At 42.4% G+C, this 15,460-nt stretch overlaps 1 protein-coding gene across 3 annotated transcripts in view; it reads left to right on the top strand.

Annotated features, from left to right (window-relative positions):
• The window catches only part of KCTD1 (potassium channel tetramerization domain containing 1), a 97,186-nt gene that overhangs the window by 55,026 nt on the left and 26,700 nt on the right, over positions 1-15,460 (top strand). For 2 of the 3 annotated variants that reach the window (XM_021385697.1, XM_021385695.1), the window contains exon 2: positions 10,265-10,443. In XM_021385697.1, the coding sequence (XP_021241372.1) occupies positions 10,265-10,443 (179 nt within the window). Of the gene's footprint in view, positions 1-9,463; positions 9,792-10,264; positions 10,444-15,460 lie in introns of those variants that run through there. The other variant, XM_021385696.1, reaches the window with a different exon arrangement.

Here is a 15,460-nt window from a genome sequence, read left to right as displayed (position 1 = left end):
GGTCAGCACTGGGAGGGGAAATGGGCAATAGAGAGGAGGAAAACCCCACGACAGCAGAGGACTCCTGAAGGCTGATCCTTTTTTGGCTGTAGTGTTGCATTTCATCCTTCCTGGAGTGAAGGGTGTATAATTTAGCATTGCAGTTTTCCACAGTGTTTGTAATTGTGTACCAGCTTGAACTGTAACTGTCAGACTTGCAGTTTTGTTAGCATCTAAATTGTAAATTCGTTAATTATAAAGGTATTGTCTTAAAGCTCTTTTGTGTGTTTTTTTCCTGCTGTGAGGTTATAGATGAAGCTATCTCTCTATTATATTGTCTAGTCTCATAATTACTAAGTGGACACAGTGTCTTCAAAATTACAATTCAGGCTGAGAATATTTTATTATTTGTTGCTGCAAGAAACATCTGGAGAGTGCTTAGAGCTCAAGTGCATTACAGCGTTTCATAGACACAGTTTTATTGGATTCTTAGGATTTGTCCCTTTCATATGACAGGAAGAGCTAACAGAGGCCCTTTTTTTTTTCTGAAGGTGATTCCAGATATAGAATTCTTCAGGCTATGTGAAGGTGGTTCTTTCTGTTGGCTGCTTGTTCAGTCTGAAGTAGATAATGTTCTGTTGATATGTCCAAAAATGCATCTTCTCCATATGGGTCAGTATTATCTCTTTCTGCTCGTAGGCAAATTAATAAAACAAATTTTAAAAGTGCAAAGGAAAGCAGGCGGCTGGCTGATTCAAAGGGTGAGGCTATGTTTTTCATCACCACCCTTTCAAAGCCTCTCTGAATCAAAAGAACCATTGGATTGCGAAGGCAAGACCTATGCCACACCAGAAGCTTCCAGTTCAGCAATTTTCCCAGGGTAAAATTATAACTCATGTTTCCTCAGCACAGGCTGTAACTGGCAGCGTTCCTTCTACTTCTAAGGGTGAAATTGCTAGGGGGAGAACAGACATCTAATGTGCCTCTGGAAGTTTTACAATGGGTGTTAGCCTGGCTTTGTGAAAAGGGAGACGTTCCTCTGGAACATACCCAAGGGCAGGTGCTATTCAAACTGTAGTGTAAATTAACTTTAAATAAAGTAGTGTGGGCTTATTTCTGTTGGGGTTGTGAGTCAAATTTGCAGAAAAGGCCCATTTTTCAAATTCTGACAGTTAATGACAATCTTCCAGTTATCCCACTATAGTCTGCATTCTTATGAGTCTTTAAAATCTTCAGATATGACTGCAATTCAAGATGTTAATCTTTGTTCGTGTACTGCTGATAGGATCTTAACTCGCAAACAAAACAGTCAGATTTTAGCAATGCTTGTATTTTGGTGCTTCTTCTCACCGGGAGATTATTGGACAAATTGCAGACTCAAGAAGAACCAGTTGGTTTTTCTCCCTGCTCAAATTTTGACACCATCTTTAAGGAGTTGTTTAACTTTGCATTCAAATGTACCTGCATGGTCCTGGCAAAGAGAAGCTCTTTCCTTTAAAACCCAGGAAGGAGCATTGTGTTGTTTGTTTCTTTGCTCTTGTGTTGTTTTTTTTTTTTAATGTAAAGATTCTTACAGAATGCGCTCAGAGTGCTTACTGGAAGTGGATGAAGGGCCCGAGTGAGAAGTATGACTGAAATTACTTAGTTAGCTTAACTTCCAGGATGTCCACCTGGGAGGAGCGGGTGTCAGATTCCTGTGTTCAGAGCTGCTCCTTCCCACCTCCATTCCTCCATTGCTGACCTGAACTCCATGTACCACTCAGAGCCAAGGTGGCTGTGGTATGGCATCGGTGTAGCAGGAACTGTTGGCTGCTCTGTGCCAGGCTATTCCCAGCCTGGGGACAGCTTCCCCGGTGGCTGTCTTTTCTAGGGAGGAGGTGCGAGCTCCAGTGGAGTCCCAGGGCAGGTATCTTGTCTGCAAAGGCACTGGCAGACCACACCTCATGCAGCCAGGATGAGGTGGTCCATGGCGTTTGGATCAAGGCCACTAATGGAACAGCTAAGGCCTTGTACGAAGGAGAACCAGTCTCTCATCTGCGCTCTGCCAAAAGGCAAAACTTCTTTGTGTGCTTGCTTTCATACAGTTATGGGTAAATTCACCCTCTTTCTGCTACCTGAGGTTTGATAGAGGTAAGAGAAGTTAGTGACCTATTTTCTGGGTTTAAAGGAAAATAAATGAAGCTGTCCTTGAGGTAGTGGAAGCAAAGGCTTTTGTATCAGCTGGAGTGTTGTGGACAGGGCTGCCAGGCTGTGCAAGGCTCCTGAGACCTGGCAGCCTCTTTCCCAGCGACTCCTCATCTCTGTAGAAGTGTTTCCTTTTATTAAAATAAATGAATAAAAATAATTGCATGGACATGTCCAAGATAACTGTAGTCTCTCTCCATTGAGGCTGAGGAATCTGTTGGCAATTGGTGGCTTGTAGCAGTTCCTGCAGTACCTGGCAGGATCTACTTTCTGTCTGTGAGAACAAAGGCATGAGAGGAGGTTCCTGGCTATGCATGCCTTCAAGTATTTGGGGCTGGGCACATGTAGTTAGAGGAGGCTCAGGCTGGGGAGCTGCTCTTCCTTTTGATCACTCCTAAATCAATGTTATTGTCAGTTTGAGTAGAAGCTGGTGCAGAGCAAATCAGCTTCTAGTGAAACAAACGGTCTAAAATTGCAGGCATCTGGCCCATCCCTATTGTAGGACGCCATTAGAGGCGGTGCCAGCAGGTCTGTTGGCCTTCAGTCTGGTGCCCTCCTTCATCCTCCCGAGGGGTTACGGGATGGTTTTGCTGGCTACATTCTGGGTTGTGCACCCTGTGATTATACGGTGCTGGGTGGGCAGCTGTGTGCTGTGTAGTAATTGAGAGCAACTTTTGAATCCGGTTTTGCTTGTAAATTAAATTGCCACTTTTCCCGAGTGAGAATCCAACCAGCAGCAGGTCCATAGAAGTCTTCTTCCATTACAGAAAACAAAGTGGCTAGTGGCTGTGTGCTGGAGGAGGTGATGCACCTGGGCTTGACCCCCACGTTTAACATGGATTTTATTTTAATAGTGCGTTGGGTTGCATATATGCAGAAGATCCAGTTTGAGTTATAGGCTTAAGTCAAGTCCTGCATCAGCCACATTTACCACTGGCTTGTCCAATGTTTAGAGGGTGTAAACGGCAAGAAGAGGGTAGGACGTGCAGAAATATAGAGCGCTACTTAAAAAGTGCTTGAATTTAATAAATGAAAGCATTTGGTCTGGCCTCAGTTATGCTTACCCAAACAAGCAAGGGGCTGAGTTAATCTTCCATAAAGAGCGCAAACTACAGAATATCTTGAGGGGCGGTAGTAAACTTTTGCATGCAGTTTCAAGACCTAGGGGAATCTTCAAAAAAATTTCTGGGCACTTGAAGAGAGAAATCCTGTCTCTGTAAACCTGACTTTTTCTAGGTTTTGGATTTGCGTTTGCCACAGTGATGGTATAAGCATAGCTTCTGCCTTTATTTCTAAAGCCTCCTTCTCAAATTAATTAGAGATTTTCTTAAGTTCTCAGTGGCCAGTCTATGATGAAATTGTTGTTAGAGCTGTTCTGCTGAAGTTAGTTGTGTGCTGCAGGCTTGACTACTGTCCACCTGCATGTTGGGGTTTTCAAAGTGTCTTCAAGCTCCTGTCCAAGGGCACTTTTCACTGTCCTGAACTTCCAGGTAGGTAGTGCTCTCCATCCAGCAGAAATACCTCTCATTCCATAGATCTTGCCTTGCCCTTGGTTCTCTGCACCTGTGGCATTTATTCTAGGTCTGATCAGCTCTAATGAAGTCCCAGCAAGACTCATTGTGCCAAGGAAATGCAACCATGTTCTCTCCAGAACTTGCAGCACTTCGCAGGCCGGTGTGCCCAGCTGTGCCTGCATCCAGAGGAGGAGGCTGTGAGAGTAGCATGTAGGATATGGAGCAAGGGAGACTCGTCTTGAGGGCCCACTGGGGCCAGCACCTCTGGGACATGGAGGACATAGCAGTTGAAACTGTCCTGTCAGGTAAGTGCTCCACTCACCATTGCTGTTTGGGCTATTGCGTGATATGGAAGATCTCACCTCCAGGAGTTGGTTTCAGCCATACCTTTATCTTTTCATGGCCTGGACCGTACCCTCTGGCTATGATACCCTCTGAGTATCTCTGACTTCTCTCAGGCAGTCACATGCCACACACCTTGTTACGAAATGCATTGCTGTCTGTATTTCTGCAAATTGTACAGAGTGCTGCAGACATGGCACTGGTTGTGGGCAGAGTGAGCTGCTGCTTGGTGAAGTAGTTAGTCTTGTGCTGCAGTCAGTGCTTCAGCACCTCAGAAGAACTGTCCTGACTTCTCAAGCTCTGTATTGTACTTGACTGTCTTGTATAGAATAATTTGGTCTTCCATCACATGTTGACAGGCATTCAGGATGTAAAATGAGGTTTTTCCTCCAGAGGTCTAAAATAATTCTTCTACTACTACCACTGAGTCTCAGGGGGCCTACTATCTCAACTTACCATGGCACTAAATTGCATTTGATGGTGTTTGGGGCCTGTCTCTCACACAGCACTCAAACAATTGCTTTGGAGTTTTGCTTTATAAACGTAATTCTTAATGTTCAGAGTCAGCAGTCTAAAGCTTGCAGCTGCAAGGGAAAGAGCATTCAGATTATATTGATGAAAGGCAAAACATTACAGTGCAATCGGCAGATTTTTGCCAGGGAAAGTGATGTGTTACTTCTTTGTTTTGCAGACCTGGTGGCACCACTGCAGCCCAAACATCTCCTCTGAGAACTACCATCAGTATAACGGTGAAGAAGAAGAAGAAAGAGCATTGATATTTGTGAAGTGCAGAAAGTGTAAAGACCTTTTGCAAAGGGTCTTCTTTGTGTCTGTTCTTCAGAATGAAGGTGAAAAGAAGGCACCGCCCTGGCACTTAGGAGACTGAAAAGCATCTGGCATATTCCTTGCTGTGCATGGTCATCTCTGAACACCTTGCTGGGCTGTCTGAGAGGCCAGCGCAACCTGGTGTTCTCTGTGGACGTGGCGTACTGTGGCCAAAGACAGAGCTCATTGTGAGGAAGTCACTAGCCATGGAGGATCCCAGGAATGGGTTTTCCCCTTCCAGGAGAACAGGCTTCCCGGACACATAGCTCTGTATCTCTTTATGCTTGTTACACCTTTCAGAAGAGTTGTTTGTACTCTACTGATACTGTTTATATTGAATAAATGCTTTCTCCAGCCTCTTTGTTGTGGTGACTGTTTCTGCTGAACTGAAAAAAAGTGGAGGGTATTTGCTTAAGCATTGTGGTGAGACATGATCACAATTTTTTTTAATCTTTAATGAAATGTTTATTTTGAAAAATGCATCTCCTCAGAATGAGGACACTTCTGCAGGAGCCAAATCAGAGTTATCTTAATGTTCCTGGTTTGGATGAGGGACTCGAAGCAGGGTTTTGTGCATCCCCACAGGCTCCCCCAAGGATCAGTTATTTCAAAGTCAAGGAGCACAGCTGGCCATGAGATTTGAATGGTTCCTGCTATGTACTGAAGGAAAAAGCTCTTGTGCCTCTATCTTTGGAAGATTTTTAGCTGTTTGGATTCATTTTCCACACAGTGGGGTATGTACATTCAGAGATGTTTCTGCTGGAAATTGCTGGTGTGACTATGCTGACTACTTTTGCCACTCTAGGTGGTTCCTTGACACAAAGCTGTGAAGAGAAACATCTCTTATGGCTTTCTATTGTAAGAAAATATAATGATTGGATGTGTTACAATAAACTGTTGCATGATTATCATTTCTTCTGGCCTGCCTAGATGAGACAAGTTGTACTCACCTCCTCCTGAAAAATCCAAGAAAGTTGGAAGTGTGTAACTTTGACTTTCTCAACAGGGATAACTGTTTGCATTGTGACTGGGAGGATCCAATAATTTTACAGTTTGATACAAAGACTAGAGCTGAAGCATACTGAGTAGTGTTTATGCATTCCTTCTTGAGCTGGGCTGGCTAATGGGCAGTGTGTTTGCTGTATTAACCCTGGCAAGATATGCCTTGACCCACAGCCTGAAATGATCCTCTTGGTCATGGGAGCTAAGTAGATGCTTTGCACTTGAATGTTGATCCTCCAGTGAGTGAGCTTGAGTTGTCTTGTAGTGGTGTGGTTTTCGTCAAGGTTCTTGGCTTAAGAAGGGAACTGAAATGACTTTGCTTAATACCACAGAGTGTAAATAACACTTCTGAAACCACTTCTAATCATAGCAGCCTAACATGAGCGAATATTTTCAGGGGAAGAGGAAGCCTCCTGTCTCTTCGATTTTGTACACTTAGCAGTACATTGTAATACCTCATGTTCTTCAGATATCTCTTATTTCTTCCACTTGCCACCAGGTCGACGTGGTTCCTGTGTTGTTCTTTGGTAGACCAGATGTACTGGTGCACATCTCAGCCCTACAGCTGTGTTTTTTCAGCCTGGATGTAAACGCTTATTCTTTAACAATAGTATTTAACAGAGTTGGTGAGAAGAAAAAAGCAGGGAGGAGAGGGGATCTGAAAGCTTTCCTCCATGATCCTCAGTCCTGTTTGGTAGAAAGCCTTCTTGGTCCTAAGGATTTTTGTAGGTCACAGGGAAGAGTTCAGGCAAGGCTGCTTTTGCTTCTGTTAACCCTACAAGAAGGCTTGCATAGGGCAGAAAGTGAGAAGTGTGTTCAAATGTACTTGAAAGACCTGGCCTACCAACTCCTCATTATTCAAAGGCTCCTCTAGTAACAAGACGGAAAACGGAGGAGCCCCAAATTGTTTTTCTGATAGGGTAGTGGTTTTGTGTGCTGAACCAAAACTGCAATGTCTTGTAAGACCTAAATATCTTCAACATGCCCAGCACATAGCTTTTAGTAGCTCTTTTGAGTATGTAGTTTGAGCAATAAATTTGTTCTGGGTTTGAAATCGGAACTCATTATTTTGAAAAGTTGTTGGGATCAAAATATTGCAGTACTAATAATGGTAGATGTCTTACAAAGTATCTCAAGTATTTCAGTCCGCAGGAAGTTTTGTGAAACCTGGGATTTCCTGTTCTTATTTGTTTTTTTTCATAGGATAATATCTGTAAAGGAAAGATACCAACTGGAAAAGTGAACTGTTAGCAGAGCAGGAAAGTTGCTGCTCCTATAGCCAGCACAGACTCTGGCTCTGCTTTGCGTCCTACTCATGAATAAAGTTGGTGCACTTCCCAAGGCAGAAAACCACCTCCATGATCTCCCTCCCATGTGGGAGCAGCCATGGTTGAAGTACAAACTCTTCCTGGGCACAGCGACCTATGTGAGACGGAGTACACCAAGGCAGGCTGCCGAGGAGCCTTTCGGTCATTTTTGTCACCAGCTGTTTTAAATAGCTTGTAATCAGCTGGATCCCGCTGAGTTTGGTTTCTACGACTCCCTTCTCTCCTCTAATTGTTTCTAAGGAATTGTATTTGTAATCACTTCAGGTTAGTGGAAGTTTAATTTACCAGTAGTGCCTTATTGTTACCACATTTTTTTTCTATCTACGCTTGCTCAATTTGTATTTGCAATAGTTCTGGATGTTTTTTTTCAGAGAGACTATCTTCCTGTCTCTGTAACTGAACTAATACAACAATTTAACTCCAATCTGTTAAGCACTGTTGAATAGTGATCTTCTCTGCTATGCTGGTGGGATGTGCCACACAGAAGAAGCTGTTTTTTAATCACCCAGTTCTCTGAATCCCATTTCTGCATCAATTTCTCAAGGGCAACTGGATAGAAGTAGTAGAATAGCAGAGCTACCATTGTATAATTTCAAAGTGGTTGCCAAAGGAGTAGTGAAGGGGCTTCATCTTTGTAAGCTGGGGCTGGAGCAGCATTAGGTTATTGTATTTAATATCTAAGTGTTGAACACTTGAGTGTTGTTTCTTGAGGCAGAATGATGCAGATAGCCAGAAGGGGGAATGTTGAAAAGGAGGAAGGTGAAATAAAATAGCAAAGGTTTTAATATAGTTACAGATATTTTGTTTATTTCTTGGGAGTTTTAATAGGCAAACTGTGTACAGGGATGCTTGGTTACATCTCACTTTTGGAAACCAATTCTGTTTTCTTACCTTTTTTTTTGCCTTGTGAAATGCCCACGGTCTTTTGAGCTATCTCCCATCCTCACGGTGATGTTTTTTATCCTGTGCCTTCCCCTCCTGTTTCATATGCCCAGTGCTATCACAGCTCTGCTGAATGAGGTCCCAGCCTAACTACAATATTAACCCTGAAAATCTGTTCATTTTCTCCCGAGCAGCCCTGGGCAGAATATACAGGAGAATGTGTCCTATTGAAAAACTATTACAGGCTCCTCAGTGCTGCAGTCTGCTAAATTGTAACAGGGCTGTGTTTTTCTGACAGAGAGGATCCTAGTAAGGGGGATGATGTTGCCTGTTTCATACAAGTTACATAATTTGTTTTTCTTTTTGGTCTCAGCTCTCTTTGTTAGGTTTTCGAATTGTTTGCCTGCTTTTGAGCACTGAAGTGTGTTCCCTACCCCACCACGCACACTTTTTCCTCAGTTAGTATCATTTCTTGCCTTCTTATTTCCACCTTTCCAGTCATTGTTTTTAATTTTTTCTTCATTATTTTGCTAAATACCTTGCTGTAGATCAGTAACATCTTGGGTGGTGGTTGTACCACATAGCATTTATAGCAGACATTAGTTTTGCATAGCGTGTGTACCGTATTTTGTCTGGACTTGTCTTCGTTGTGCTGCAGGCACCTCCTCAAGCAATTGTAGTGATTAAGAGTGGTATTTCTGCAAATCTATATTAACTTCTGCTTATGTAGAAACAGGGGAAAAAAAGGCAAAACAAGCAGCAGCCCCCTGGCCCCTGACATCTAAACTAGGCATTTTTCTTCATCCTCTTTCTTTTTATCAGTATTTGACCAAAGCTTGCTTTTGTGTATGAAAGAAAATTAGTTAAGTACCTTGTGGTTTATAGATGCCTTTTGTTACGTATTACTTGGATTTATTGTGCAGTGCTGGCCTGTAAATCATTTCGGTTAGACGTTTACCTGGCTCACGTTGCCTTTATGGTTTGAATCTTTAACAGCCATGAAAAACATATAAATGTTTTCAGCGGCAAAGGGCTTGGCCAGTCCAAATTCCCCGTAACTCTCTGCTTCTGCAAGGCTTATACCCAGCTCTGTGAGATGTTTACAAAGAAGCCATTAGGTTTTGCAGCTAAAAGATGTGTTGAAAGAACAAAGAGAGTTTTGTGATGAAGTGTATCTGACTTCTCGCTGCTTTGCTTACCTTTTATATGTAAAACTGCGTAATTTGCAAGGGCTTTTATTTCTCAAGGCATCTCTATAAGATTCCACCAGTGTGGAGCTTTCCTTCAGCAGAAAGTGCGGTCGTCCCAAAACCGCTCTCGAACGCATTTCTATTTTAATCCCCAGCTTTGAATACAGCCTGCCTTACTGGCTCGGGCAAATGGCTCTGCCCTGCCCCACCCCGCCGGGTGCGCAGACGAGGAGCACGCTGCTCGCTGGCGTTACATCCCTGCCTTTGTGACTAAAAGTTGGTTTCATCAGCATCAGCTCCCGCTCCACTTTGGGAGCTCGCCTGCCCGGGGAAGCCGCTCAGACCCGCCGCCTATGTGGGGCACGCAGGGGCAGCTCTCGCCATCCGTGTAACTTTTAAATGGAAGATGTCTTTCTCAAAGGCTGCCGATGTCCAGCAGTGTGCAGTGCGTGAGCAGTTGACTAGTCCAGGTGTTTCTGCTTCTGTTTCCGTGCTATGTGAGTTGGAAATTCGAGAGAAGATTGTGCAGAATGGAGGAGTTGAGGGTTCGTATTTCTCTTCTGACTGCGTAGCAATGACGGAGGGCTTGGGAAGGAGCATAACTTCTACCTGTGGGTTTTAATTAAAGAATATAATAATTGTACTTAGTCTTTCTGTCTGCGGCTCGTGGTGCTTTTCTCAGAGACTTTATCAGCTCTGAAATATGAGAATGAGCTTCTTTCTCTTTTCTGTATGGGTTGTCAGTCATGAGCAGTGTTCAGGAAGAACTTGTTGTATCAAACGTGATTTCTACTTTGTGGGCTCAATCGTTGCATTTTGCCACACTTTAACCTATTTAAAACACAGCCAGTTAAGACTTTTACAGATGGATTGATTTTAAAAACTGCCAAAGATTTGTCTGTGCTTTAATAAGATGAAAATGGTAAGCTGAGGCTACAAGACAGTGCTGTTGACTGGAGACTGTGGGTTTCTGCGAGGTTTTCAAGAAGATCATTAACCCGGGTCTATCTCTTCACAGGACAGTCGGCCCAATATGTCAAGACCTCTGATCACTAGATCCCCTGCATCTCCATTGAACAATCAAGGCATCCCCACTCCAGCACAACTCACAAAATCCAACGCACCAGTTCACATTGATGTGGGTGGGCACATGTATACCAGCAGCTTGGCCACGCTTACAAAATATCCTGATTCCAGGTAACTTTAAAAAGATTGTTCTGCATGTCTTTGGCAACTCCTTTTCTTCAATTTCATGCTTGGACGTCCTGGGGCTGTCTTAGAATGATACATTTAGTTCCTTTTGTTTCAAAATGAAATTAGATTTCTTTGTTCGTAGGAGGTTAGAGACTGACTTTTCTTTCTCTGATCCACTGTGTTTCAGACAGATGGCATCTCTGCAGATCCCTATGTTTACTAAAACAAAATAAAGAACACTGACTTTCTACCACCTAGTTTTATGCCTGGGAACCCATTCTGTGGTTTATTACAATCAAAAGCTGTACAAATACTGCATTTAATTCCAAAGTTGGGGGTGTTGGGATATTTGTTTTGTTTGGCCCTTTTTTTTTTTTTCATTTTGCTTCTTTTTTTTTTTTTTTTGGTCTTTTGGAGACCTTTTTTTCCTGTACAGTCAAAGTATACTCTTAGATATGACACATGAGGTTGTATGTAACAAAATATAGGACAGCATTAACTTAATACTTTTTATAGAATCTTAGGACTTTTCAGATAATTAGACTCTTAATTCTCACATTGTAACTTTATATATCTTCTAACTGAAAAATATGTGGCTTTGGTAACTTACTGGTATTAAGCAATTAGAAAACTTTTGGATGTATGAGCAAAGGGCTGTATGTATATGGAATAGATGTAATAGAATTGCAGTTTGAATAGAACAAGGGTTCACTGAACTTATAGTGTGGGGATGTTTCATAGTGGCAGTGGCAGATAAACGTTGCAGTGATATTGTAATTCTAAAAGTAGTCATCAGAGGTTGATGGTGTCTACACTATTAGTCCTTACCTGCTCTAGAGGGAGAAGTATGTTACCTTCAGGGTCTTTACTCACAAGCATTTGAGTAGGGGTGGAAGAAATTCAAGGCGCACAGCTCCCCTTTTTCCCCAGCCACTTGTACTCCTCTCTCTCAGCTCTGCTCTGCTAAGGCAGAAAAGAAGCTCTGCAAAGTATAGTCAGCATAAGTCTATGGGTTCATGGGAGCAGAAGACCTGGAGGGGTCCCACTGCCCCCTTGATGTGTGACCTGCAGAGAGGCAAGGCTTGATCTAACGGGACAGATGGATTAGTGCATGGGGGAGTAGTGGGAGAACAGCAGTACAATCTATCAGATCCTTGGCCATAGGCATTTGGCAGCATTGTCACCTTGGTAGTATTGAGATCCCCTTTTTTTTGTTGTTATCGTTGATCATGTAAAGGGTTTACATGATACTGTCCACCACAATGAGACTTTTAATTCTTGTTCTGGGACCTAAAAAAATTAAAGAGAATCTTATAATAAATAGAAGTACTCATGCTAGTCCATGATAGGATATCTTGGTGGCATCCTATCACTCTAGTCAAATCTCAGTTAAGTGGTTCATTTAGCAAGGACCCAGAAAGATCCTTACTGCAGTTCAAGCGAGCCAATTCTCTTTTTCTGCTTCACGAGCAATTCCCTCTATTAATTATTGTCCTGTCACATGACTGATCTCCAGTGTCACCTTTGCCCATTATTTTGAGCTATTTTAGTAACAGCAATTCACAGCTGAAGCATTTATTTAGAGAATTTCTTTTGTCTTGCTAAGCTTTTGTTTCCACTGGCTCTTTTTTACTGGGTTATGGAGAGTGATTTCATGAGTTTCTTGATCCCACAACTCTAACTTGCCTTTCCAAAGGGCACAAGGTACACTTCATGGAATATGCTTTTGTTCTAAGAGTAGTTTTCACTGGTACTACTGCCTCTGCAGCATTGTCAACATAGTTTTAAGGAGGACTGGAGGAGTGCTTCTGACACTAAGACCTGACAGTGCTAGAGGAAAAGGATTGTAAATAAAGGCACGTGAAAGAGAAACAGCTGGACACATGGCCTTTCTTCTGACAGCTTCTTCAAGGAAGACCAGGCAGAGTGAAGTAACAGAGGCATTGCCAGACCACAGGCCCGCCTTGAAAGATTGAAGCGATGTCTGGAAAAACTTGAATGATTCTTCAAAAATGGAACCTACCTATGTCAGGAATTTTTCTTAGGACCTGGTTGTGTTCGGCTTCTAGGAGTGGTGATTATTTAGTATTTCCTCGGCAGCCGGAGTAGTGACGGTGTCTGTAATAGTAGGGCAGTGCCTTCCTGTTGTGTATGCCTTCTTACAGTGCAGTAGGAGAGGCTGTTGCTATTAATACATGCAGCTTCTGTTTCCATGTCAAATTCACCAGGACAGTGTATTTCTTTTTAAGTGGAGAAACTGAAATATCTTTCCTAAGTGTTTAGTGGCAGTGGAATTTAAACTTAATGCATTCTACATTCAGTTGAGTTATTGTAACACTTTAAAGTGGAAGCTATGCCTCTAGTATCAAAGCCAGTTTAATAAATTAAACATTTTAAAGCTCTTCAAACATAACGTAAAGAAAACTCAAACTCTAAGTTATAGTCATTCTGTTTCAAGTCGTTCTGACATGCATTTATGTCTCAGTTCTGACAGAAAGTGTCTTTTGAACCCCTTGATGAGTGAATAATTCCAGCACAGCTATTAGTATCTGGAATTCCCAGCCACTTCCAGAACTTGAGATATTTCTTTTTTAATGTTAGTAGCTTCAAAAGAACAATTACTAAACTTGTTTGGATGTCAAGACAGTGGCGTGAAGCAATAAGCTGGCAATCACAATGCTATCGTTTGTTTTTTGTCTGTGAGATCTTAACGATTTATTTCCAGTGTTGTGCCTGTGTATATGGTGAGTTCTAGGTACTAATTACCCAGTAATATTTGGACCTTAGTACAAATTGTTCTTCAGAGCCTGACCTGCTCAGTCTGTACTCACAGAGCAACATTTTTAGTGCTGGGTTACTCTAGTCCAGAGTTCTGGTCAACTTTGTTTAACGTTTTCTTTTTATACCACTATCACATTTAAGAGCGAGATTAAAACTAAGGTAGGGTCTCACAGATCTTTTTGGGTGAGTTGAAGTCTCCTGGGGCTCACTGTCACAAGAAGTATTGCTTGTGAAAAATAAGGTCTTGATTATCTTGCCTGAAAGAGCACTGCTCCAGGGATGAGTCAAAGCATAAGTTGCAGGCTCCAGCATCTAACAGGTTGAGACATGAAAGTCATTAGGCTCCTGACTCGTATTACATGTAGTCTAAGGGCCAGAAGCCTAAAATGAACCTTTCATCTGTGGGCCAGGTACCAGAGTCATCTTTCTTTGTGAGATTGAAAGGGTGATATCCAAAGCAGCAGTTTTGGAGTCACTGTGACTTGCCAATGTGGAGGAGACCTGTCCTGATAGAGCAGTCTTTGCTTTGGAGCGAGCGTATTGTTCCTTCACCTTTTGGATTTAATAACAAATGATCTTGTGCCTCTCCACTCTCCTCTTCTTGAACAATACAGTAGGAATTGAAAGAGTTCCTTAAGTAGTACCAGGTAAAGATTTGCAGCTTGCAGGGTACATTTTCTGTAACTCTTTTGTTCGATCCTTGGAACCAATTTGTAACTTGATATGTAGAATACCTACTGACAGGTATCCATCCTTTCCTCCAAAGAAAACCTAGGAAAGATTAGAAAAGCTTCTTGCTTCTGATGCTGGCTCCTTGCCTTTTCCTGTGGAAGGACCACTGTGGCCTTCCCTCAAACGTTCATACAAAGAACACAAGGAATCGAGGCCTAACTGAATTCTGGCCAAAGGCTGGTGCCGTGAAGCGGTCCAGCAGACAAGCAGCTTATCTTCTGCTAGCTTGAATTGAGTAAGCCTGGAATTTAAATTTCTGAAGCTGAAATAATGCTTGAATTTCATAAAAAGTCAGCAGTATAGAATTTAGGGGATCCCAGCTTATATTCCTGCTGTCCTCACTAGGAAGATCCCGTGCTACAACTGTATTGCATCAACAGGCTTCAGGATCTCCCAGGCCATCAGTGAGACCATGCCTCAGACATGATCTCATGCAGCTGAATAATACGATTTGCCAGAGCAAGGCTTCATGAAGAGGCAATTGGAATCAGTGTATCTGCCAAGAGGACCTAATGTAAGGTCAGTCTGCTGAAAAAAAAAGTCATTTTCTTTAAATGCCTGAGCAGGGACAGATGTCCTTTTGTGCACCTCCCCCCAAAAAGACTGTAAGCTGTGATGCATTCACCCATGTGCAGACTGTTCCTCCTGCTTCTCAGCTATTGATCAATGGTTATGCTTATATCTATGTGAGCAAACCAAACAATGTTGTTTGTACTCTGTCAGGAGTCCTGTGGTTTTAGAATTTGTTTGTTTTGAACTAGATTGTGCAGGATATTTCGTAACACAACATTATCTATCAAGGATTTGGGTGCCCTGCTTTTTTATGTTTTTAATTGCTTTGCTTTTGCAAATGAAGTTTTTCAGAAATGAGCCTGCTTTCAACAGCCCAGGGTAAACCTCACAGTTTTTATTCCAGGGAAGATGGATACAAGATGAGGGTCTTCTACAGTAGCCTTTCTCATGGTCACCAAAGAGTCTGAGAAAACTGCCTTGAGGTTTTAGCAGTGATCTGATTACGAGCAGAGGAAGCGCAGGCCTGTTAGTTCTGATAGTTGAACTGAAGCAGCTTACTCACCTTCTCTCCGTGCATTATCATCTTGCATAAGATCAAACCCTTTGCTTGGAGATGGCATTTCTACACCTCTAAGCCTTAATGCTGTCTGTATAGTATGTACCAAAAGATGTTGTGCACCAGACTAAGACAAAGTCAAATGACTGTCATGACTAAATGGAAAGATGTTTGACTTTGATCATATGGAGATCAGCTCTCTGGTATCTGCTATTAGCAATATCAGCAGTGTGGTCTATCACAGGTTCAAAGCATTTGGACTTCTAATTAGTACTGTACAAGTCACACAGTACAAACCTTTGCATAATTCCGAAACATCAAATTGCCACATCCTGTATTCCTACTGTAGAGCTGAAAGATTTCATTAAAAGCCTTATATAGTCTTTCCTTCTACAATCTGTTGGGGCATCTGTTTGCATTGCTACATCTCCCATCTTG

The sequence above is a fragment of the Numida meleagris genome, chromosome 2 (genome assembly GCF_002078875.1).
Source record: "Numida meleagris isolate 19003 breed g44 Domestic line chromosome 2, NumMel1.0, whole genome shotgun sequence".
In the NCBI taxonomy this organism is placed as follows: Eukaryota; Metazoa; Chordata; class Aves; order Galliformes; family Numididae; genus Numida; species Numida meleagris.
Note: the sequence above shows the minus strand (reverse complement) of the source record. Positions and strands in the feature narration are given on the sequence as shown.